Below are 26646 nucleotides of genomic sequence, written 5' to 3'. Positions count from 1 at the left end.
GGTAAGCTTAAAGGAAGAAGGATACCAACATGACTTAAATAATATCTTTTATCTAATAAAATGGCTCCAAAGTAAGAAACTATGCTCTAAAAAACAAATGCTTAAAACTTGGCTAAAAAACAAAAGTCTAAGACTAATCTGAAAGGATTTTTATGTTAGTTCTCATCATTAGTTTCCAATATGTAACTTTTCTCTTATATTTTAATATTGACAGCTTCTCCCCTGTGATTCTTTAGAAGCAGATGACATGGAAAGACTTCAGTGTGAAAGAAATACTGCCATGGAAGAAGTGGATAGACTTAAGGTAAGGTAATCTTCAAGTTAGTGTCTTCATATTTATTTGAGGGGGAAAAAAGAAAATTATCTTATATTGAATTCTGAAGGATAAGTAGAATTATCCGAGAAGAATTGTGTCTGAGATTTATTTTTAATTAAAGAGTACTAAGATAATATAGCTAAAATATAATTATCTTTTCAATTGGTCTTTAGAGAATTGTTTTTTCCTTCTCAGCATTCATGTAGGATTTAGTAGGAACAATGAGTTTTGCTCATTTCTTCTCATCTGGACACTTTTCACACCCTTTGTTTCTACACGTTGATGGGGAGAGTAGATTTAGATGAGCCTACAACACAGAGAGCTGGCGGTTGGTGATGTACAGGGTTAAACATTGAGCTGCTAAACACTAGGTAACTGGTTCAACCCCACCAGCCTCTCCATTGACAAAATATGAGCGTGTCTGGTTCTATAAAGATTTAAAGTCTCTGAACCGCAAAGGGACAGTGCTAGTCCGTCCTTTGAGGGCTCTGTGAGTCCGCATCCCTCAAAGGCAGTAGGTGTGAGTCTGATAGCTTGTTGCTCGTTGGGAAGATACTTCTCCCCATGACCAGAGGCACACTGGGGGGCACCGCGCTGTGCAAACGTAAGTGTGCTTAAGGCAAACCAAAAACCAAACCTGCTGCCATAGCGTCAATGCGGGCTTATAGACACACACACACACACACACACACACACACACAATCTCTCCCTCTCTCTCTGTGAGTTTTTCCGAGACGGTAACTATCTACCAGAGTAGAAAGCCCAGTCTTTCTCCCACGGAGCTGCTGGGAGTTTCAAACCGCCAGCTACATGGATTGCAGCCCAATGAGTAGCCACTATCCCACCAGGCCTCTTACCAAACTGCAAACCAGACTCACTGCCAATGAGTCAAATTCAACTCGCAGTCACTCTGTAAGCAGAATGTAACTGTTTCTGAGGCTGTAAATCCGTACTGCAGGAGAAAACCTCATCTAGCTCCTGCAGACAGGCTGGGGGATTCGAACTGCTGACCTGTGGTTAGTAGCCCAATGCATAACCCACTATCCCACCCGGGCTCCGGAGGGAGGAAAAAGTACACATCCACTTATCCCAAATATGGTGCAAAAAATTGATCATCTTTATATATTTTTGTTCTGCCCTTAGGGGAATGCTATATTTGAGTAATAGTCCAATCTTTTATAAAACCCACGTACTGTTTTATAAATCATCACAAAGAAGCAATATGACCATAGAACCATACACTCCATAGAAATACACATTTTTTTAAAATATCCTAGCTACAGACTAAATAAAAAAGCTCCATTGTTAAACTATTTAATTTTTGTTAAAATAAAATTTGTACACTCCCCCAAAATGACCTTGCTATCTTAGTTTTATACAGGAAAATTATTTAAAATTTCTCAGTTCTCCTTTTAGAACATCCCTCTGCATTATTTTTATATATATATATATATATATATATATATATTAACCTTCACATAACATAAGTTGAACACTTTTATACAACTTTTTTCTTTCTCCTTTTGTTACTATTAAATCTTTGGTCACATCACAGTTTATAGATATGAATGTATATGGATCTGCACTTTCTCTTTTAACCAAATTTCCTTTTAGAAGGATTTATCAATTCACATTCCTTCTAAATGTAGATGCAGATAAGCATTCTATGACTATAGACCTATTTTAGAAACTTTTTATAGCTTTAAGAACCACTATGTGTGACATTTTTTAGATGTAATAACAGTTAAAGAGTTGAGATGGGAAATATAAATTTAGTGTAAATAATAAATTGACAATAGTTTATCCATACTTCCTTTTAAAAATGTATCCTACTCTGGTTACCTAGGTAAGATATCATTTTTATGTAATTTATTCTTGCATCAATCATTAAGGTTTGTGGTTGTTCAGGATTTTCAAGGGCTGTCAGCTCTTTCTTACATTCTGAAAGATTGTGATTGGCGAGGGGAACGATGCATACTAGTTGTAGTACTGGCGTATCAGTATTACTAGAGCTATCATTTAAAGCTGTGCGCGTCACATGCGCACGACATTTCCACAAGGTTCCCTGAGGGCTCCTTCACGACGTCAGGATCGACGTTTAAAGTTCAGGACGTCCAGCTGAACTCATTCTAACGTGACAGACCTGAAATCCTGGTGCAAACAGACTTTGCATCTTATACTTGTCTTTACCCAGAGCTTAGCAATTGGCTAAAAAACATGTACGAAAGCTCTGTAGTCTACAAAGCCACTGCTGTTTTCTTCAGAGTCGTGTTTTATTTTTACCACTTACTTGCTGTCTACACACAGGAAACATTAGCGATTGTTCGATGGAGTTCGTAGCATCTGTAAATGCTTTCTTATACCTCTCATCGTCCTTGATAGCTCTGTCTTCGCGTGTGATTTGAAGTGCGTATAAAAATGAAACCAAGATAATTTGGCACCCGTGGCTAATTTTTATTCTGGAAATTTTTTTGAAAAGTGCCTGAGCTTTATTTAAGTCAGTGCCTTTCTGCGGAGTTCGCTCTGCTGCCGTTTTGCAAAGGCAAATGAACACAGTGATTTTTATTTTGTTATCATCATGTACACAATAAAAACCTGGGCACCAACAGTGAAGGTGGCTGCCAGGGCATCAAAGCAGGGAAGCCGGCCGTGGCATGGTCCTGAGGTCTCTCTATTACATTCATCTGCATGCGCCCTCATTTCACCTCCTCTAAAAGAGCAAGCTGCCATATACCAGAAAACAGACTGCGTCTTAGAAACACTGCATAGCTGACGTCAATCTTTACCACTAAGCCTAAGATCCAAGCTGTTTCTCAGCTCAAATTTGCAGGAAAGGGTACTCTTAAATTCCTCTTTATAGTTGTCATTTGTCCAGTGAAAACTTAATTTATTATATGTTTCACAAAGTTGGACATTTCAGAGTAAAGACATGACTGTTTTAACTGCAAAGGTGACAGTATTTCATTTGCCATACATAAATAAGACTTCTCTATTTCAATGACTACCATTTTTGTATTCTAGTTATGCCAGTTATATTTTCTTTATGATTTATAATCTCCAAGAATATGCTAATATTAAGTGAGGAAATGAATAGTCCCAGTAGTCTCTTAAGAACCTCCAACTTGGGCATTTTGAGAAATAGCCAGTTAAAGTAACAGAAAATACACCAAGATCCCAGAAAACCAGTTATTTTGAAATAGTATGTCTAAAGCCAGAAACGTTACTGGGAGAAAAGAAAACACACATGTTCAGATTCTAGTACTTGGATGACTTGGGGTCCATCTGATTTTCAATGAAGGACTGAAAGCAACGCCCCTTTTACCTTCACGACAAGTTTTTAATCCGTGATTTTCCAATGTAGGAACAACTGTTCCAATCAGAGCGGCAAAGGAAACAATTGGCAGAAGAACTTCAGAGTGTGAAGCAAGTAAGTGCGTGTGTTATTTATAACAGTAAGTGCGTGTGTTTTTTATAACATGGGCTCTTTTGGATGCGTGGATAAGCATGTGCTTTATGTGTATGTGCAACAATGCCTTATACGATCCCAGAACGTAGACCTGTAATAAGTCACGCGGAGCCCTGAGAAGCGGACACTTTGGGAGCAGTACTTGTGCTAAAGCTCTGCTGCTATTGCTCAAAGAAATGGTAAACTCTCTTTTGGAAACTGATCTCCAAATCAGATGTCCACGGACCAAAAATGATCCGTCTTCTTACTTTAGTACGTTTTTTCTTTTCCATTTTCCCTTTTCTTTTAGGCTTTTATTAATGCCCCATTCCAAGCCAGTCAGGGTGCAGTACAGCACCGATGAAACATACAACTTTCCTCTGGTTCTTTAATGCTTCCTCCGCCGCACCACCCCCCACTGTCATGACCCCAATTCTACATTACAAATCTGGCTAGACCAGAGCATGTACAGGGGTTCAGATAAGAGCTGGAAACACAGGGAATCCAGGACAGATAAACCCCTCAGGACCAATATTGAAAGTAGCCATACCAGGAGGGGAAGGGGAAGGTGGTGGGGGGGAAGGGGGACTAATCACAATGATCTACTTATAACCCCCTTCCGGGGAGTTGGACAACAGAACAGTGGGTGAAGGGAGACATTAGTCAGTGTAAGACATGAAAAAATAGTAACTTAAAAATTATCAAGGGCTCATGAAGGAGGGAGGGTGGGAGAGGGAAGTGTAAAAATGAGGAGCTGAGACTGAGGGCTCAATAGAAAAAAACGTTTTGAAAATGATGATGGCAACATGTGTGCTTAGCAAAATGGATGGATTGTGGTAAGGGTTGTAGGAGCCCCAATAAAAACAAAAACACTAGGAAAAATAAAAGCTTCCAATGCCATCAGATTTTAAATTTATAGAGCAGTGTTAGAGATCAAGGGTGTCCACCTGATTTCAAATGTCTCCCATTATTATACCCGCCAAACACAAACCTGGCTAGAAGAGCCAGTAAAACCATGCATGACCCACGACCATGTGACAGAGGACAACAGGGCCATGGAATCCATGTGAGAGAAGACAGAAGGGCAAAGTTCCTGCAGCTCACATGTCCTAGCAAACCTGGGGAGCAGGGAAGATGTAGAAGACTATATGAAAGCACAGAAAGAAAGGGAGGGATTAAATGATAACGAAAATCACCTCTAAGGAGAGAAAGTGTGCAGACTACTGTGTACAGGTCAGGGGTCAGGGGTCCCCTGCACTGACTTTACTTGAACCGAAGTGACGAGCCAAAGTGACAGTCTTGAGAAACTCGGCTTCTGGGGAAGAATCAGCTGTTGATCTAGGTGGGGGGGGGGGGTATCCCTGGCAGGCTGGGCAGTGAAGGACATGTAGGATCCTACAGAAATGAAAGAGGAACAAGACCCACTGATCGTCTCTGCCAGCACCACCCTCTTTAACATCTCCCCAGCACCACTGTCATCAGGGAAGTGCACAGAACAGGGTGCTCTCAACTCAGCTCCTTCTGTGAAGTCACAAGAATAGAAAAAACAGCCCACTCTTACGAAACCACTGTAAAAACCAGACAGTGTCAGCGCTTCCCTCCTTGTGAGCACTCTCCCAAGCGACTCAGCCACGAAGCTGAAGAAAGCTCTACCCAGCGTTCCAGCCTCAGTTAAACATCTTCAAACAAGCTGTGAAAAAGCCTAGGTCAGAGGGGAAAAACTAACACTAGAAGCGACAAAAACAAGGAGGAACTGGAATGAGAGCTGATGTCATTTAGGAAAGAAAGAAGGATAAGACAAATCAAACCAGAAACGCAAGCCACCGCACAAGATGCTCAAAGAAAAACACAAGTATGCAAATGAGAGGCATTGCCGCAAACCAGGAAAATGGACTAAAGACATGAAAGGGGTTCCTAAGTAAATAAAACAACTGAGCAAAACTAATACTTAGGCCTGTAATCCAAGAAAACTTCCCAAGAATAAACTATCAGAATTGGCCATAAGTTACTGGGAAATTTGGTCTGCTAAGATCAACTCCAGGATGTAGCTTAGTGAAACGATCATACTTTTAAAATAAAGAAAAAATGTCCAGTGCCCGTGGTTAAAAAGAGGAAAAGCTTACAAAGGCAGTAGAAAGAGATTGACATCACCCTTCCCCAAAACCACATACGGCTCGAGGCAATCCTAAAACGGCATTTTAAAGGCACGAACAGAAGGAAACTGAGCCAAGAATACTGTGTACAGCCAAACTCATGTTCACAGCCCAAGGCCACAGCATACACATGTGGTCTGTGCCAGGGCCCAAGGATTAGTGTGCACCTGTGTTTCCCCGAGGAACCTGGGAGAGGGTGAGCCTCATCCAACTAAAAAAGTACTAGGATACTGTTGGCAAAGTTTCCAAATAACACATCGTATATTTCATTGTAGAGCCGAGATTAAAATGAGAGTGAATTCATGTAAAAGCATAATGTGCAATCATTGTATTTTGGGGGGAAAAAAATCAAAGAGATGCAATTATTTGTTTTTAAAAAGGGAAAAATAGAATATGATCATACTATTGAATAAGTAAAGGTCAGAATTCAAGGAATATTGTCTAAGTAAGAACACTAAGGTAACTTAAAGAATTAAAATTGAAAAACCTGATTCTCAAGGAGAATAGTAGTTTTGATTTCTTTTTCCGGCAATACCTCCTTTTTCCACATGAGGCCCTCCTGTCTTTATCTCTCTGAAATGATGACTTTCCGGTACTAAGGATGGCCAGCCCTGCGTGGAGAAGTCACCTAAGACTCGGACAGGGATATCAGAATTTAGTAGTTAGTCGGGGCTGAGATGAGGGGAGTGGGGAAGCACAGTGAATTGATGAAAGGATGAGGTGTAGTTGATGGTGGACTTAGGAGTCGAGTCATCTAGGTTTATACCTTATTCCTTCTGCTGGTTAGTTTTTTACCTCCGGCAAATTACTGTACCTTTCGCAGCCCGTTTCCGCATCCAGAAAATGGGTTTGATTGGATCCTTCCTATTCTGAATATATTGGAAGTATTAAATAATGCATATACTACGTAGCAAGCCCTCCACAAACAATAATAACTCTTAGTTATTTTTATAAACAACTGTAATGCAGAATAAAAAGTAATACATGCTCCAAAAGTGTTAGGAATGATTTATTGTAACCTTTGGCATGGAGGTGGAAAAACCATTGTGCCTAGGGACATCAGGGGACTTTTTAATAGGTAAGCTGGCTTATGAGCTTGGAAGAACATTTCAGGCTGTGTCAACAGCATGAAACTCATGGAATGAAAGGAAAACCGTTGTCTCTAGAGCAAAAAATAGGCCTTTCTTTGGAGTATTATCTTAACTATTATTAATATATTTTATCTTCATCTCAAAAATTAGTGTTCTATCAGTATGACCAGCACCCATTGCGATGATTCAAAGGCCTAGGGCAGCATGGAGTGCAGACTAGGAAGGTAGACAGATGAAGGTGACGGGAAAGGACATTTGGGTAAATGTGTTGGGTTCGAAGACTGGCATTTAAATGGCAATGAAAGTCTTAGAAAAAAATTAATGAAGTTTTAGACACTGGGCTGTGATTGAAGGTATTTGATGACAATAAAATGTACTTGCCCCTCCTTGCTGTCTGCCCTCTTCCTTCTTACACTCCTCATCCGAATTGTCGACCGTACTTTTAAAAAATAATCGATTTTACCGCTTCCTGCCACCGCCAACAATGGCCTTAGCCACCGTCATCTCCTGCCTGTTTGTGACCTAGCCCCCTGCGGCATCGCTCATTTTCACCTCTGCTTCCCCTCCCGTCCAATCTAAACACCGTCGCCGGAAAGAACCTTGCAACATCAAATCAGAAATCTCTGTAACATTGCACCTCACTCAAAACCAAAAATCATCCAGGTAGAAGCCTACAAATAAATGCAGAGCCTGTGCAGTCTGCATGCCACCTTCACCTCCCACACATACCTGTGATTCAGGGACCTCAGCCCCTGCTACTCTCCCCAGCTTCTACTGCTTGCTCCAGCCCCTTGGAATCCTGTGCAGCGTTCCCTGATCCCTCAGCCTATGAAATATATGTAATGCACATGTTATGTTTTTACCCATTACCTGTCTTCCACAACAAGAAGGAAAGCTTCAGGAAGACTCAGTATCATAGTCGATTCGGATTCACAGGAGCGTGTGGAGCAGAGTAGAACCACATCCCTGGGTTTCCAAAACTGGAAATCTGCCCAGGAATAGAAAGCCGCCTGTGTCTCCCCAGGAGCATGTGATGGTTTCCAGCTGCTGACCTTGACAGCAGCCCAGCTCCTTGTGCTCTGTTGTAGCGCAAGCAGCTGGAAGAGCAGCCGGCACAGAGTGCGGACTCAGCACGCGTTCAGTGCACGACTGAAGGGTATCTGTGCTTCAGGATTCATCTGACAGCACCTGAGAACGAGCAAAGCAGATAAAAGACGTGGGCGAGTCTAGAACTCGTGGATAAAAGCAAATTGAAAGCCAGGTGGCTTGTTACACCTTGAGTAGCCATTCTTTTAGTGGTAATGTTAAGGTGAGTTTATTTCAAATTTCAGTTGTTCTTGGCTAGTACATGGGAAAGCAATTTACTTTTGTAGATTAACCTTACCATAACCATTTCTTAGTTCCCAGGAATTTTGACGATTCTTCGAAATGTTTTACGAAGACAACATATCGTCTACAAAGGAAGATATGTGTTCTTCCTTCCCGACCTGTATACCCTTGAGTTCCTTTCTTGCCCTATGGTGTTGCTGGGATTCCTGGTCCTGTGTTGCACAGGAGTAATGAAAGTGGGCTTCGTTGTCTTTTGTCCAAACTTAGAAGGGAAGCTTTTTCTTTCTTACTATTAAATATGATAGTCTCTGTAGGATTTTTATACATTTTCTTTGTCAAGTTGAAGAAATTCATTGCTATTCTCCCCCATTGTTTTAAACATTAAAAAAATTGGTCAATTCAAATTTATTTTATTAGCATATCTAGAACTTTTTAAAACGCAATGTTAAAATTTATTAATTTTAATTTATTACATTTTTCACAACACATATTTGATATCCAGAGTTATATTCACAGCACATGTCAATGTGGACATTAAATTTCCATTAAAAATTATCAATCAGTATTTAGATTGCATAAAATTTACCATTGGAAAAAGTAGATTTACTTACTAAATTATTCCAAACATACGTACACATCTTGAATTAATTGAGTGTCAAAATAATTTTACTTTTTATATTTATATCAACATTGATAAAAATTATTTCATCTTTTCTTAGAAGATCCTATCTGCCATGGAAACAAAATCAAAATCCAAATAGCATGTGTCAACTCAGCATTATTAGCTTCAGGTTTAAAGAAGTATTGCATAAATTGAAAGCAATTTTAAATTTATCAGGATTAACAAAATTTAAACAGCAAACAGTAATGTAAAACACACAGCCTGGTGGTGTAATGTTTACCAGCTTGAACAGTTTAACAGTTTGAACCCAATAGCCCTTCTGCAAGAGAAAAGACATGACAATGGGTCGAGGGGCCCTGGTCAAGTAATGGTTAAGTTGGGCTGCTAACCACAAAGTCAGCAGTTCAAATCCACCCGCTGCACTGCAGGAGAAAAACGAGGCTTTCTACGCTCCAAAATCCAGTGGGGCAATTCTGCCCTGCCTTATATGTTCATTGGTTCTCTCTGAGTTGGAACAGACTAGATGGCACTCAGTGGTGAGTGAGTGAGAGAGAGAGAGAAAGATTGCCCCCTTGGAAACACTGCAGGGTAGTTCTACTCTGTCACTGTGGTTACTGAATTAGAATTGACTCCACAGTACACAACGACCTTAACATGATTTCATTTTCCTTAAGTAGTTTAAGCCAGTTTACAGAATACTGCCCATATATTACTGACAGATTATTTTAAAAATTACTTTCAGTATAAATGCTCATAATTCACAAATGTTTCCTTTCCTTGGAGCTTCAGATTTAACTTGTTCATACACAGCGTGTTATCAATGAAAAAAATCTGAATATTAAGTATTAGGCAAGTGTTATTTTTGTTTTGAGAAAATCTTGAACTTGACTTTAAAATGTACAATAAGTCTTGTTAAAATTCATTCACAGCTCTACCAAGCAGCCTTGGCAAAGAAGATAAGATCATTAAATTCATTGTCTTCTATTTATTTTAGTAATTCAAAAACTGACAATGAATCATAGGATTTGCATGTATATACTGGATGAAACAGCTTGTATCCCTGACTGGTTCTATATTCTCTGCCCCAGGAAACGTAGCACAAATACTTTCATTCTGTATCATACAATAGGATGAAGCAACAAGGAAAACACCATCTCTGGTTTTAAGTTTTTAATAAATCTGGGTTTTTGACCCAACCTAGCTAAAGTATCATTCATCATGATAAAAAATTATTTTTTGCCCTCTTTTTCATATCTAACTGAAACTCCGAAATATCTACTCCATCCAGTTGAAATTCTGGACTACAAGTTGAAAGTACTTAGTTGTAAATTTAGGACATTTTTGCTCGTAAGCATGTTCAAGTTCCTGATCGCATGTTTCTTATATTACCTGGCTCACCAAAAGCTAAATAACAATGCTTAGAAGCTTTCGAATTGACCATTGAAGTTGTGGTAAATTCTTGCATGGTTTATGCTTATTTGTTTTGCGGCTTAGTTGAAGGACTTTTAATTTTAGAAAGTGTCGATCCCTTATAATTTTCTAACAAGATCACCACCTTAACCAACTACACTTGAAAAATACGATTTCCCTCTATGCACAAAAATTCAAGCTATTTTATAGCTGACCAAACTTTAACCTGTTGGACATTAAATTCTGATTTCAGGTGACGAATTGATTTTGATCTTACTGTGAAGTTCATCGTGCTCACCTTGCATTTACAACAATGTCTCAGTATTGATTACTTTTTGTATGATTAAAAGACTTTTTGTTTTTAACATAAAAAAGAACTTTTTGGTTTTAAATTGCCTTGCAATTCATGGTGAAAAATTGTAGCCCGCTCTCTTTCTCTCTCTCTCTCTCCTTTTCTTTATGAATCTGGTCATTTTGCTTACAACTTCACTTAACAAGTTAAGAAGTGCTTGTCCAGAAAATAGTTAGTGGCAGATTTGACTGGGCAGTAGGAATGGGTAGACCCCAAAGGGAGCCTTGCGAAGGATACACTGGAGATAAAGGTCAGGCAGAATTAACAGTGTTAGAATAAATGGTAATAAGCAGAGAGAAAGCTCTGTAATTTGTTTATGGATAGGATTATAGTTATTCAATGTAGCAAAACACAAGAGATGAGCTTTAGAGTAAGCATATTTTAATCCATGGTATTGTTTGATGTTTACTTTCCAGGATGAAGACAAAAATATCTATCTTTATATGTCTGTGTACATACAAACCCTCCAAAAACCAAACTCACTGCCACAGAGTCAGCGTCAGTTCAGTGACCTTGTAGGACAGGGTGGCACTGCCCCTGTGAGTGTCTGAGGCCGTTGCTTTTCTAAGAGTAGAAAGACATGGCTTTCGGTTGGTGATTGGTGACTTCGACCTCCTGACCTTTCAGTTAGCAGCCCAACAAGTAGGCACTGCTCCACCGGGGCTCCTTTCCAAGGGCACCGTGTGATTTCATTTGTTCACGACCTGTTACACTGGTAGAGGGAATTACTGTGAAACTGTGGCCTGAGCCTAATCAGAGAAGAGTTTCCTCTTTTGAAGGTGTAACGCCAGTTGGCACTGAGTCATTTCTGATTCAGGGTGGCCCCCGGCTGTCAGAGTAGGACGTGCTTCCTAGGCTTCTCCGGGGGCGTGTTGTTAATAGATCACCGGACTCCTGGGTGGACTCAAACCCCAAACCTTTCTGTTAGCAGCCAGCCCATTCACTATTGGTGAAAGGTACGTTTGCTATTTTAAATTTGAGAAAATCATTTAACTTCGTTTTGTGTAGTGGCTTGGAAAGAAAGCACAGGAAACTAAGAGGGAGCCAGATAAAAGAGAAAGAAGAGCGGAGTGAAAAAGGAAAGAAGAAGCGATAGAAGATCCTTTCACAACAGAAAGCCACAGGTTTGCTTCCAGCCAGAACCCGCTACTGGAGCACGCACTCACCACTTCACTGTTCTGTGAAGAATTGGCCACACTATTTCCCAAAGTCTAAGTCTTGGTGGGTTTCTGTGACTTCGAGAATAACTCCACCTTACTGTTTAAATTCACGAGCATGACTTCCGTGACAGTACGCTTGTTGTGATTTTTCCCTTCAAGTCAAAACAGCATTTAACAAGCACGGGCCGCCCTTCTCACGCCTACCTTTGATCAGCTGTCTAAATCCTACTCTCACACTTCAGCGTTGTTTTTTAAGTTCCTTTCAGCATCGTGTTATGACCTAAGGCAGCTATGAATTAGTGAACAGCTCAAAACCCGCATATTTAGCCTGTCTGAACCGGTCTTTGCCCCAAAGAATCATGGGATATTGTTCATTTGGCAACTTCTCTGGGCGCAGATAAGCCAACTTGTGGTTGGCCTCACCTGTGCGAAGGTTGGGCTGCATGCTTGAGGAGGACAACGTCCTGGAGCGGGAACGTGCGGGTAGATCAGTGCGGGGACGACGCGGAGCCCAGCATGGGCTTACTCACAGCCACTGCAGCTAGCACGTGAGCAGTCTTAGTTTATGACTGAAGCAACAGCGAGGTTTAAGACCGCATTGAGTAAATAGCTCTCTACTTGGAACAATAAAGTGTCCTTCAGCCAAGCACTGAAGAGATGTTCCTCTCTTCAGTTCTCAGGTGGCAGGATGGTTGAGTCCTGCCTGCTCACCAGTGGTCCGGGCTCACCCTCCAGGGGAAAGACGTGGCCGTCTGCTGATGTAAGGGTCACAGGCTTGAAACCCCTGTGGGACAATGTTCCTTTCTCCACTGGTGTGTAAGAGCATCTCTGTGATTAAGCAGTTTTTCAGATCATATGGTTTTTTGGGGTTTTGTTGTATTTTTGGGTTTTTTCTTTTCAGATTGTTGCTATTGTGGACTATGCTACTATGAGAATATTTTACATATCTCTGATTAAACATGAAAATTATTGCAGATGTTCTTGGTTATTTACCTGAGGCATAGAATTCCTGGGCCATGGAGTTTGCAAATATTTCACTTTAGTAATGCCAAATCATTTTCTAACTGGCACCCATGTGCAGTCCCTACCACCTTTCCGACACACCATATTGTCAGACTTTACCATTTTTTTGCCAATTGAATGGGTATAAAATTGGACACCCCTATATTTTTGCTTATGAACAATCTGCAGTATACAGATGACACAGCCCTGCTTGCTGAAAGTGAGGAGGACTTGAAGCACTTGAAGCACTTGCTGAGGAAGATGAAGGCGTGCAGTCCTCAGTCGGGATCACGATAAGCAGAGAAAAGATGGAATTCGTTGAGGATTTCATTTTGCACGGACCCACAGCAGTGTGGTTGGAAGCAGCAGTCAGGAGATCAAAGGACAAATAGCATTGGGTAGATCTGCTGCACAAGACCCCTGTAAAGTGTTGAAAAGCAAGGACGTAACTTTGAGGACTGAGGTGTGCCTCACCCAAGCCATGGTTCAGTTGCTCATAGGCCTGTGAAATAGGACGTTGACTAAGAAAGACGAAGAAGAATGGACAAGTTTGAATTGCGGTGTTGATGGAGAGTATTGAAAGGACCGTGGACTGCCCAAAGAACCAACACATCTGTCTTGGTAGAAGTACTGGCCACACGCTCCCTAGAAGCAAGGATAGTGAGAGAGACTTCATCTCATGTACTTGGGACATGTTATCAGGAGACTCCAGTCCCTGGAGAAGGACATCATGTTGGGCAAAGTAGAGGGGCAACAAAAAGAGGAAGGTGCTTGACAAGGTGAATTGACACAGTAGTTGCAGCAATGGGCTCAAGCATCACACCTGTGTTTGGCAGGGTTCTCTAGAGAAACAAAACCAGGACACTTATGATTTTATATATAAGGAATATACAGCTAATTAGTCCCCACAGAAGTACAGAGGGCTCAGTTCAACTCTTGTAGAACAGTTATTATACCGAAAGTCCTTCAACTCACAAGGACTTTGGTCCAAGGTGAAGGAAGCAGACAGCAGTGTCTTCTCTTAGACAAGACGGGCAGAGTCTGCCCACAGGCAGCAGAGAACAGGGTGGGTCAGCAACAGCCAGTAGCATGGCAGCTTAGCCAACCAGGCCCCGATGGGATCTCGAACTCAAGAGATGCCCAGCGACAGGATCCACCAGCCTCAAGCTCAAGCGACGTACGCACCAGCATGGAGAAGCAGGTCTTGAAGGAGCCTCAAGCTAAGAGACACGATCCACGGATTGGCTTAGCCCACAGCTTGTGCAGAAAACAGGTGAGGCAGAGAACTAGCCAAAGCTGCCGAATGCTAGTCGGATCACCTGAGAGTAAGAGAGAGAGGGCAGGGCTTTACAGAGCCATTTATCTTGTTGCCTTCCAATCAAGCTGCCACCAGAGTAGATTCCACCCACATACTCCTATTGGCCTCATTGGCTTGATAAACCTAACTACCACACCACCAATTGGAAGGATGGCGCCAGACTGGGTGGCGTTTCATTCTATTCTATTAGAGAGAGATCGGGTCACTAAGTGTCAGAACCAAATTGACAGCACCTAGCAACAACAGCAACATATTCTCGCTTTGCATTACCCTGATGAGATCAACCGTGATGCATTTGCTATCGGGCTTCCAGTGCATACACGTGCGAGTTTATTTCAAACAGAACACGTTTCGGCATGTCCCTGTACGCAGTCCGCGTGTGGGCAAGTTCTCTCAGTAATGCACTTGTCTTAGTCTCTTTAGGACGCTTGAAAAGATAAAAGGTCCAATCAGAGCTGTGGCTTCCAAGGGGATCTGCCGGGCCAGTTATATTGAAGACAGAAAAGACATCTGAAGAAACAGTTACGGCGCCTGTTTTGGGGAACCCAAAGGAGGTAGTCTATATAGATATTAAAGCACAGGAAGTCATGGGGACTTAATATGATGAAATTTTAAGAAAATTTAAATTGCACGGGTGAGGAAAAAGTCCAAGAAATTTGTGCTGATGAATTTTTGGTTTTTTCCCAATCAGGCCATACACTTGCTTATTCTTTGGGGGTAGCTAAAGCTATCCCATGAGAACTTTGCTAGGAAACTTTACCAATCCACCCTGAACCACTGATCTTGCCCTTTCAAACCCTCTTTTTGTTCTCAACTTCAACACGTGAAAGAAAGGAAGATGATTTGAGTCCCACAAGGATGTCAAAGTTGCCTTTTTGATATGGTGTAGCTCCACGTCATACACACGCTTCAGGAAAAGGCTAGCGAGAGGAAACACCGCCTGCAGACTCATACAGACATAGATGGAGGACATGCCCAGAAACCTAGCTTCACACTGTTGTATTTTTGCTTCATTAAGGCTTCTATGATTGTACAGCAATACCTTTGACCTGCCTTCATATTTCCTCTTTGATGAAACATCTCCTACTCTTGTTTTATTGGATTGTTTGTATGTATCCTTAATCACCTAACAAGAGATCTCCATGCTTCCGTTGCGAACTCCCTGGCAGATGTGTGCAGTGTGCGTACATTCTGTGTTAGCCGCTCACACAGAGAAGGGCAGGGGGGTACGTGATAGCTAGAGATCTGCCTGCCTTTTCCACTTACAGATTTTGTAGTCCTTCTGCATGCAGTAAGGAAACCATAAAACCTCTCATCTTGAGAACTTATGTAACATCCCATTCTCTTTTTATTCTTCAGCTTTCTGAATTTTTAAATCTTCTTTGAGCTGACCACTGGAGGGAATTTTAAGATGCCATTTCACCACTGGAGAAAAACGACCAGGGAAAATGCATATCCATATACTTTGTCAGGGTCGTCTGTCCGCATAGGGTGTTCTAATAAAATGTCTATGCTTTTCTCTCAGATGGTCACATGTGACCTCAGGACATTAACTTCCATTTTCCCTTTAAAGCTCCTCACAGCGATCCTTCATGCTACTCCGTCTCAGCCTCCTCCTGCTTGTCCCCCTTTCGCTAACGCCTGGCAGCCGCTCATCTGCTCTTCCCCTCGATAATCTTTTTCACTTAAAGGACGTTGATGTGAACGGAGTCATACGCAGTGTCACTTTGAGGGCTGGCGTTTTTCACCTGGCAAAATTCCCTTGAGATGCAGCCAAGGGGCCGTGAACACCAGCAGTTCGGTTCTTTCATTGCTGAGATGCACGCTCACTTGGCGGTTCCTGAAGGAGGATGGTGGGTCGGAACGACTGTCGAATTCCTGGTGGTGATATTATACAATAGTAATGCAAGGTTTCCCCATCAGGGGAGTCCGGGTGAAGGGTACACAGGACCTCTCTGGAGTCTACATGACAACTATCCATGAATCGACAATTATCTCAAACGGAAAGGCTAATGAATAGCAGGAAGACCAAAAAAATCCTCCTTGAGAAGAGATTATAAAACCTATATGATGACAGAACTTTTACAGGAAACTGACTGGAGAAGCTTATTAAACAAAGTTAATTGGATTTGTTTTTCAACAATAATCCCATTTTTGTGATTCAGAAAATGACTCGTGTTCACTACCGTCAGTCTTCGCGCAAGACGCTGCCTCAGGTGGACAGCCCTCTTTGGAAGAAGAGTGTGAGAATGCCGCTCTGTGAGAGCCCAGCTGGCTTTCCTGTCTGGACAAAACCAGCCCAATCTAGTGGTTCCCTCCCACTCTCGGGCGGAGCGGTGCAGTTCTCCGGGTCGCACACAGTGTGGTCTGGGACTGGCGGGCCACTTGCTCTGGCGACTGAGGGACACTTGCTTGTCAATTGTTGCCCACATGTATGTTGTTACTCATAAGAGAATGTAAGAAACATGTATTAAATACTCATTTTGTATGAAAGCATTGTGTGAATGCTAGGCCTATGCCTTCAAAAAACTGTCAGCCTAGTTCAAGAAAAAAAAGGGGAAATGGAGCAAAAGCCGTCATTTCCTAGAAAGCATTTCAGAACTGTGCCCTGCCGCTGGAGAGCAGTGAGATACAGGTTTGTATTCCAAGATTACCATTATTCCTTATTATTTTCTTTATTAAAAAACATGGAAATTTCTAAAATCTCAGAGAGCGCTTTAAACCAGGTGTCGGTGTCACACGCGCTATGTTCCTGAATGGTAGAGCAATACAGTCCTGAAGCCAACCCCACTGCAAGGGCGTTGGTTCAAAGAGGCTTAAAACAGAGGGAAAATTCATGATCTCTGAACTCACATTTTTCCAGGATCCTTTTAAAGCGCCCTCATATAGATTAATTTGACTGACAAACTAGATTTTACCCAGGAGGAAGTGGTGAGAAGGCAGTTGATACTGTGAAACCCTTATCTCGGCAGTTCGATGTGTGAGAAACGCTTGGAGCACTTCTACTTCAGCGGAGGACTCATGGCATTGTGTTAAATGATTTATTCACCGACTCCTTCGGAGCGAGCAACAAGACTTCTCCCACCATACCATTCCACAAGCAGATAAATCACTCTCTGTGAAAACACTACACTTTGACTCACGGCCTAAGATGACTGTGGGTTTTGCATTAAGCTGTGACCCCTGTCACTGGCCTTCCGTATTCAGGCAGCTGAGTTCCTAGTGTGACTGCTAGTGGCAGTCTGCACGTCTGCACCATCTGTCCCTTATCTTGCCAGGCTTATACTTTTGTCTTCACATGGTGTGGGCTCCACCACGTAATATTTGGTAGCGTCATCAGTATCAGAGATTGCATTCTTACAGGATGTAGGATCTCTTGGGGACTATCTAGTCTGCCTCACTGCTTTGTCAAGGAATATTTCCTGGGTGAATTAAAAATGCCTGCTCAGACTCTTATTTGGCCAGTGCCAACTGTGGTTGCTTTACGTACGTCTTAAATCCTTGGGCAACACCCACATTGTTTGTTCCTTTCTTTCCCAGATCTCACTGTGTCATTCTCCCAAATCAATGTACGAATGTCATTCGTTGTGATGGATAGTATTTACGTTCAGATGTAGAACTCTGTCAAAAACATTTTTTAAAATTTTTTCGGATTGAATTAAAATCCTGAAAACTAATTTTGAAGAAGTGCATTTCTATTCTGCAGTCGCATTGCCACTGGAGTAAAAAAATTCAGTCTACCGCCATCCCGCCCTGCACGGGCCAATCTTGTCCGGAGTGAAAAATTCAGAATCGTTTTGAAAGTTCGCTGTCTGGAAAAGCAACCTTGGAGCTGCCATTTTTCACCGAAGAGGATTTCCACACCAGTGAGGAAATGAGTCTCTGGAACTGTAAATGTTCTCTTTGGATACACTTGGGACGAGAATTGAAGAAGTTAGAAAATGTTTTCGATGTTTTGTTTTGTTTCTGGTCTAAATGTCAACTGTTCCTAAACCCAAACATGCAAGGTCAGGGATACAAAGTTCGTCCAAATGAGAGAATTAACAATTGATATTTATATTAAACACCTACAACCTTCGCACAGTAAAACATGTCAGATCGATATGCTTGTGCGCCTCTCCTTGATTAGGAACTCCTGTTTTCAAAGGAGATGGAGCTTGTGTCTGTGACTCTCTTTGATGCTCAGAGGCAGAAATCAATTGTGCACCTTTTGGAGAGCCAGGCAGCTACAGGTAAAGAAGTTGACAGCTCTTGGGAGGGTTAATTAGAGCTAATTATAATTTGATCGACCTGCTTTGCCTATAAAAAGCTTAACCAACGCTTCCTTTGCAAGGTTAAGATTTTGCTTTTTCACATTAACTGGAGAAAAATCTTTGTCGCTTTGATTCAGAGCTACCAATCGTTGTTACATACTTTACCAAAAAAAAAAAAATTGGGAATTAAGAACGACCTTCAGAATCACAAGGTATTTGTGATGGAAACTGGTCACTTTTGAAGAAATATAAAGGAGTACGCTTAATTTTAAAATCTTGTTTAAAAGAAGACCTAAAAATAAAACTGCCCATCACAATAAAGCCCTTTACCAACCTTGGTTGTTTTAATTCACTTAATTTTGACAGACTCTCATTTGCTCTGGTAAGCACCATAAAGTGGTTGTTAAAAATACTTACATATAAGGAGAGGATAATTCAATGATCTGGTTTTCATTCCCTGATATTTTTTCCAAAGTATGGCTTATCCTTTTTATGGTTGTTGCTATAATTATTCAAATGAAATCGAATTCTACTAATCTCATAAAAGTGAAACATTTTTTGAAGATCTTTCCTATGGAAGCTTCTGACTAATCAGCTCTCTAATTCAGCAATTATTACATATGAAAAAACTAATCATCTTCACTTTTTGTCAAGTCAGTTATCCACTCCTTTTTTATGTTAAATAGAACATCTGTTGATGTTAGAAAAGGCTTTTATTCTCAGACAGCTTGGGTTCTAACTGGGCGGTCAGAACCCTCTGGCTTTAGAAAGTTAAGTTAAAAAATAATAATAAAAGCTGGCAGTTCAAGATCGCAGTAGGAGATACCCAGCGATATGTAATTAATTACATCCAGCAGCTATTATGGACGACAAAAGGGAGGGCAAGACCATCTACAGACGGACAGATCAGAAACATCAGAGGAGGTGAAGCAGGTCTGTTTGGGGAAGGGGTGAAAGTGGGTGCAGGAAAAAGTAAAGTCTGCACAATGGGAAGAGGGTGCGGGCAAAAGCATGGTGGGGGTGGGCGCGTGCAGACTGGAAAACCAGTAATGTAACACCCTTGCACTTGCTCATGTGAGAGAGTGGCGTGCACTAGGCCTGGGAAGAGTGGGTTGGAAGAGCTGTAAAGGGTGGAGATAGAAGGCATGTGTCCACCATGTTGTAATGGTTTGTTACCTACGGTGGATCGTGAACACTATTTGAGGAAAATAAATCCATCAGAAGTTTGCAAGTTACATGGGAGGGCCCAGTAAGCAGGAAATCACTGGAGGTTTTTATAGTAACCAAACACGAGGTGATCAAGACATGCACCAGACATGTGGTGAGAATGGGATTAAGGAATTCCATCATCCCGGAAGACTCCACAGTGCTGAACCGGTTCCGTAAGGTAGTGTAGTGGAGAACTGGAGCTACGTGTACAGCAGGAGTTGGAAAGCTAAGGAAATGGGTTTATCAAAGGTACATATAATGTTCTGTGAATTAACCCCCCCCGAATGCATTAATATTTACAGTGAACTACATAGTCATTCAGAAATTGCTACTTTGGTAGATCTTTGAGATCACCCACTGAGAGATCTATTAATACATGTTTTCAGAAATAAAATACAGTAAAACCTGGGAAAGATGGAGCAGCCAGTGTAAGGCAGAAACCTCACAGAGATGAAAAATGGAAGTATTTTTCCACTAACCAGAGAGCGATCAAAAAATGGTGACCACACTGGTCCAAAGCGGAAAGCAGCAAGACCCAGAAAAACCAGGCAGCCTACCAGAATCCAGCTCTCACAGGGTTCACTGTGTACATTTCAGAAAATTAGATTTAGCTCCTTTTAAAAAAACACATTTCCTCAAACAGCCCTTCCCCAGCCCCATCGCAGTCACCCTTTATCTTTTTCACAAGCTCAAGGGGACCCAAGACCAGGAGGGATTTTCCAGCGCGTGGATGTAGGAAGCTGATAAGAGAAGCATTCTTTAGGGCTTGGTAGCATAAGTCACATTCCACTGGAACATATATCTCCTGGCAACCTCCTTTTTCTCCTGTCAGCAATTGACATTTTGAAAGATTTACCGATCCGGGGAGAATTACAGAACTTCTAAGGTGAACAGGGTGGATGTGCGAGCCGTATTAGAAACGTGCAAGTGCACGTGATCCTTCTTCCGCCTACTGTAGGGAGCCGTTAGGACTCCCAACGAAAGAGGAAAGTGTTTTTCATAATGGTTGCTAACATTTTAAAAAGATGTGTGCACATGTTTCCAAACAACATCTGTAAAGTTCACAAACCACTATTATTTATTGAGTGCCACACACAAGCCCTTAAGAAATTACCTATTTTAGCTCTCTGATCAAGAAGGTGCTTTGTTTTTTTTCTCCCAAAAGTGGTGAAGAGGAAATGGGGGAAAACTATACCAGGAACCGTAACGGTTCCTTTAACTCTTTTGGGAGATGAGGTGCTTCGCATTTATGAAGCAGGTGGCGGTGTTCTATAATGTACGATGGACAGAGTTTAGAGACAGAAGGACAAAGGCAGAAAACAATGAAAAAATACATATATTGCAGAGCTAAGATTCCCGCCGACGTTGGCTGATCTCATCTGGAGCCTATGTTTTGAGCCCTGGTGGTGTAGTGGTTAAACTTTGGGCCGCACCCCTTCGTGGTGGGCAGTTCAAAACCACCAGCAGCTCCACAGGAGACAGCCTGGGCTTTCTACTCGAGGAAAGTCGCTCTTGGAAACCCGCAGGGTGTCGCTACGAGTCAGCATTGACTTGATGGCAGTGAGAGGGTTTTTGTTTGTTGTCTTATGTTGCCTTGTGTAGAAAAATAACTTAGAATATTGTCCAAACACAGCCAGATTCAAACCATTTGTAAGCCCCCAGCACAGAGCTTTCTCATTTGAATTACATTAGTAAAGAAGACTCTGGTTTGCTCTTCCCTTAGGATTCAGTGTGAAACCGTGAGGTGGGAAATTCCTCTTTTGACAAAGGGGCCATGTAAAGGCATTTCACGTGACACGAACGGACACATGCACACCCATGTTCACTGCAGCACTGCTCCCTAGCACGAAGAGGACGAAATGAACGCCCACCAGCAGAAGGCTCCTGAGCACATAGATACAGTGAAACCGTGTGCCTCAGTCCAAAACAGGGACAAAAACTCATGACCTAGGGAACGTTATGCTGAGAGAAATTAGCCCATCACAAAAGGACAAATATTATATGAGACCACCGTTATAAAGGGGAAAGAAAGAAACTAAGATAAAGACTTTCATCCCCAAAGGAGCAGACTGTGGAGTTTATCCAGGGAGGAAGGACAAAGCAACGGATTAGACCAAGGTCGGCACACCGGGAGCCATGTGCTGCTCTTTCCTATATGCATGTGGCTCTGAAGTAAAATTGAAACTTGTAAAAGGATATTATTCAGATAACGGCGATTTCATTTGTTCGTGAAATATATTTATGGCTCTCAAAGAATTGTTAAGTTCTGAGGGACCGGATTGGCTCTTCCGTCTCAGGTTTGCCCAGCCCTGGGTTAGGTGGACTTGGATGAGGTGGGAGGTGGTGCTCACTGCACGGGCAGGAAAAGGGGAACCAGGGAGCAGGGGAGGGAGGGGTAAACGGATTGGGGGCTAGATTAGGAGTTTAGCCTGTGGAACACACAGTCAACAATCCAAGATGCAAATCTCCACCTAAGTTATAATTAAAAAATTAAAATATTGTATCAGTATCACCAAAAAGTTTTTTACTTCATAATTCAGGTGTATTTATAATTCAGGATTCCCTTTGCTCCTATTGAAAAGCAGAATGCTTATGCAATTTTTTCCCCTGATTTTTCTAGTGCATCTTAGTTTGGGGTTTTTGGGGTTGTTTTTTCCTTTTATGACCTCACTTTCTAAATGGAATTCAACTTTTCCCGATAGCAAGTAAAGCAGTGGATCAACTGGAGCATTTGCCCCGGTGGGAGGGACTGGAACAATTCTGCTTCCATTGTCACCGGCCCGGGAGGCTTTGCAGTTATTTATTAGAAGCCAGCCCGAGCGGAAAGGGGGGAAATGGATTTATGTGATCCCGTCTTGCTAACTACGCGTACCACTGCTCTCCTTCCTTTACTGCTGCCCCGAAGAGCCAACGTTTCAACGCACTCCTCCTTCCGACAGCCGTCAGTGGGAACAGGGCTAGAACCTCGCTACGGGGTCTCATTCACCAGCCTGACAGTTACACGTTTACAAAAGAAATAGCACGAAGTTAGCATCAAAGCCGGCTGCATGTCACACGGTAGTACCATCCGTGCACTCTGATGGCTATATAAATTCCATCCAGATTCTTCATTTAATTAACTGGCATTCTTTGAGCAAAAATAAAAGTGCTGGTTTTATGGGGGAATAAGAGCTGCATGAAGTGAGTGTGAAGGAGACAAATCATCGAATTAGTAATTCTCCATGGCCGCCATGGAGAATGCCCAGCCGGCCCTCCTCCTCGTCGTCAGAGGCTATGTATTTTTGTCTAGCTTGATTGAACGGAAATGGGGGATGGCTGAGCAGCCGGGAATGTGTCAGAGAGCATTGTAATTGTCACATCTTCAGCTCCTGCAGGGCTGGTCACAAATGATACTGTGATCTGCAGGTGAGTTGGGTTTGGGACTTTTCTATTTTGGCCTTGCACCAGCCCTATGACATAGTAACCAAGAGCATGCCTTTTGGGAACTAGAATGTCAGGGTTCAAATCCTCATGTAGCCACATGCTGGGGTGACGATCTTGAGCAGAATCTTTTCCTCCTGTGCGCCAGTTTCCTGCCTTTTAGAAGTAGACAGTGAGAGGGCATGCCTTGCACGGCAGTCTGCAGATTGGCTGAGTTGATGCACGTGAACCTCAGAGCATGCCAGCACATAGCCATTGTCTCCCGCAAGGAAGCTAATCATCTGATGCTCCGTGGTTGATCCCGCTGTGGCTCTGGTGACTCAGCTGATTGGCAGGTGAACTCCCTGCTGGGTCTGATGGGCTAAGTAGCTGTCTTTTGCTTTATTCAAATAACTCTCTCTAAAAGTGCCATTCAGGTACAGTGAAACGAGTCTTTGGTTCAAGGGTACTGTTGGCAGTCGGTTGGCCATATCTATCTGTGGTGCCCCCACTGCCAGAGTTCACGTTCTAAAGCACTGCGTTTACGCATCAGTTTTGCTCAAAAGTCTGCATAATACAAACTCTTCTGTCTGTCCTGTCATATCCTTTCTAGCAGAGCCTGACCCCTCTGGCTCTCTTTTTGTCTGGCATTTCTTTCTCTCCTCCACTCACCGAAGTAGTAACTGGCTGTCTAAGCTGAGTCAGAAGAGGGGAAGATAGTTTATAGCCCCTCTGTATTTTTATCACATGCCATGGTTGTCTGCTAAGAGGTTAATGTTATTGATGATCAATTATGCCGATAACTCTACTTTCTCACTCTCTTGAGAATCCAGCCACTGTCCACCTCCTCCCCCACTGTCCACACTGCAGTGGCCTTACCCCTTCTCTCTTCCTCCTCTCTCTGCTTGCACCCGGCACACTGCTTTAGCCTCCTGTCAGCACAGCAACCAAAACAATCCTCTTAAAATGTAAGCCAGATCTTATCACTCTTCTGCTAAAAGCCTCCAATAACCTCCCATGCCATCCTTTATAAAAGCCAAACGAGCCTTAGAGTGACCTAGAAAGCCCCTTAGGATCAGTCCCCTCATCTTCTCATTACCACTCAGATCCCAAGTCCTACTCCTCCCCTTTCCCTGCCTCCTGCTCCTTTCTCCACCTGCCCAAATAGAGCCTTCTTGCTGTCCTTTAAAACTGGAAGGCACGGGGAACGGGGTAGGGAGGAAGAGGAGCTGATTCCAAGGGTTCAATAGAAAGTAAAAGTCTAGAAAAGAATGATGGCAATATATGTACGAATATGTCTGACACGATTGGTGTATGGATTGTAACAAGATTTGTAAGAGCCCCCAATAAAATGATCTTAAAAAAAAGATGGAAGGCACAATCCTACTGCAAACCCCATTCCCAGAAAGCACCTCCTAATGAAGTCTTCATACCTCTATCTCCCCTCTAGACTTCTGATCAAATGTCACTTCAGTAGGCTCTACCCTGACACCTCCTCCCTAACTTACTGTCTATTCCCCCCAACTAAGATGTAAGTTCTGATGGTGGAGAGAGACATTATGTCTATTTGGTTCAGTTATGTTTCTCCAGTACCTGGAGCAGAACCTCACACATAAGCACGAATAAATATTAATTTAATAAACCCAGAAAAAAAGGCCACAGCCATCAATTCGATTCTGCAGTGCTATGTAGGTTTCCAAGGCTGTAGATCTCGATGGGAGCACACGGCTGCATCTTGTGGGTACCAGTCCAACGCTTACCCCACGGCACCACCAATTCTCCTCTATTATTGAAGATATTTAATATGCGTGTAAGGTGGTTGGGCTCGGACAAGAGAAGAGTGTCCTATGGTGACTCCACGTAAATGAAAATACCCATAGTTGCATATTAGCCATGGCAATTGGAGCAGAAAGTTGCATTCCAAAATGAGAGAGATGCCCACACCAAGTAAATAAGGAACACGGAAATGGTTTACCGTAGAATGCCTGCCATGTTAAACGCTGCTATCAGTGCCTTGGGGGGGCTTTCCCTGACCCGGGACCAAGTGCACTGAAGAGGGTAAGTGGTGTGAGCTACCTGTGCTCCTCCTCCTCCAGGAGCTCGGGTGGTGGAGTGGTGATGCAGTACACTGCTCAGTGGAAGTTCAGCAGTTCTAAACCACCAGCTGCTCCAAGGGAGAAAAATGGAGCTTTCTTCTCCCACGAAGAGTTCCATTCTTAGAAACCCACAGGTGCAAAGGGCAGTTTTACTCTGTTCCGTAGGGTCACGGGGAAGTTGAAATCGGCTCGATGCAGAGCTCGTGTTTTGGTGTGGTCTTCCTGAGGAGGACTGGTGGTATAATGGCTAAAGCACTTGGCTGCTAACCGAGAGGTTGCCGATTCAAACCCACCAGCCAATCTGCAGGAGAAAAGAACTGGTGCAGCCTATCTTGGAAAAGATGCTCGCCCTTGGCAACCCTGTGGGGAAATTCTACTCTGTCCTGTGGGCGTGGCAATGAGCATCCGCTTCCTGAAATGAAAGGTGTAGATAGTGTAGGGTGCTTTGTATTTTGTTGGTCTGTTTACTGATTACTGAAAACAGAGTCCCGTGGTGGAAGAAAAGCACTCATGTTGGACTCAAGCAGACTTGAGTTCAAATGGTCATAACTCCATGTCTTTGGACAGGTTCTATGACTCCTGAGTCTGTTTGCTCCTGTGCAAAGTGGTTTTTTAAAAATAACGTCATTTCCTCAATCTCATTCTAAAGATTAAATCAGAAAAGCCACATGGCGCATCTGAGATGCAACTTGTCTAATAAATATCTTGTGGGCACTGCCTCCGACTGCAATAACTATCCACATAAATGTGAGTTATATTTTGCTGTATGCTTTGTTGGAGTCTATGGCTTGATTTAAGAAGGGCGTGGTCACTCTTAGACTCATGTTCAAGAGGAAAAGTTTTGACCTTTCGCATGGCTTGGTCCACAGACAAGCCCACAACACCTTGTGGCTCCGTCAGCAGCGCCCAGCGGAGCTGCTGGGATTTTTCTAGAACGTACACTCTTCTTGCACCCACTTGAGTTTTTTACAGGCGCCTTGCACTTCGTATCCTTTGAGTCCGTTTCCAACCTTCTGTCTCGCGCGCTTTGCTACTTCCGTAATGCTCACAGTGTTGTCCGAGGGGCACAAGTTGAAGGTTCCACACTAAGACTTACTCAGAAATCGACCCAGGGAAAGTTGAGAGGGCAGCGACTTCAGGTAGTAAGATAACACGAGCGCTGGTTATGAAATGCAGAGCACGTGTAGACTAATCAAGATGCTTTTTGATTCTGTTTTATAAAAACGACACTGTACTCTGTAGGAAGCCAAAGCTGTGGTTGAAGAAACGAGAGCCCTACGCAGTCGGGTCCACCTCGCTGAAGCTGCACAGAGGCAGGCGCGCGGCATGGAAATAGACTACGAAGAAGTAATCCGTCTGCTAGAGGCGGAGATCGCAGAGCTCAAGGCCCAGCTTGCTGATTATTCTGACCACAATAAAGTAAGCAAAGCAGCCCTCGCTCCTAGTTACCATGGTTTCCCTGCCGTTGTCATGTGTCCTGTCTTCACTCTC

The 26646-nt window shown here is 42.7% G+C and overlaps 1 protein-coding gene across 12 annotated transcripts in view; it reads left to right on the top strand.

The window, feature by feature from the left end:
- STXBP4 (syntaxin binding protein 4) overlaps positions 1-26646 on the top strand; it is a 178566-nt gene that overhangs the window by 54760 nt on the left and 97160 nt on the right. For 7 of the 12 annotated variants that reach the window (XM_075561576.1, XM_075561573.1, XM_075561570.1 and 4 more), the window contains 3 exons: positions 215-304; positions 3678-3743; positions 26398-26574. In XM_075561576.1, the coding sequence (XP_075417691.1) occupies positions 215-304; positions 3678-3743; positions 26398-26574 (333 nt within the window). The other 5 variants (XM_075561579.1, XM_075561582.1, XM_075561581.1 and 2 more) reach the window with 5 other exon arrangements.

This window comes from Tenrec ecaudatus, chromosome 10 (genome assembly GCF_050624435.1).
Source record: "Tenrec ecaudatus isolate mTenEca1 chromosome 10, mTenEca1.hap1, whole genome shotgun sequence".
NCBI lineage: Eukaryota > Metazoa > Chordata > Mammalia > Afrosoricida > Tenrecidae > Tenrec > Tenrec ecaudatus.
The sequence above is the reverse complement of the archived record's forward strand: the minus strand, read 5'-3'. Positions and strand labels throughout refer to the sequence as shown.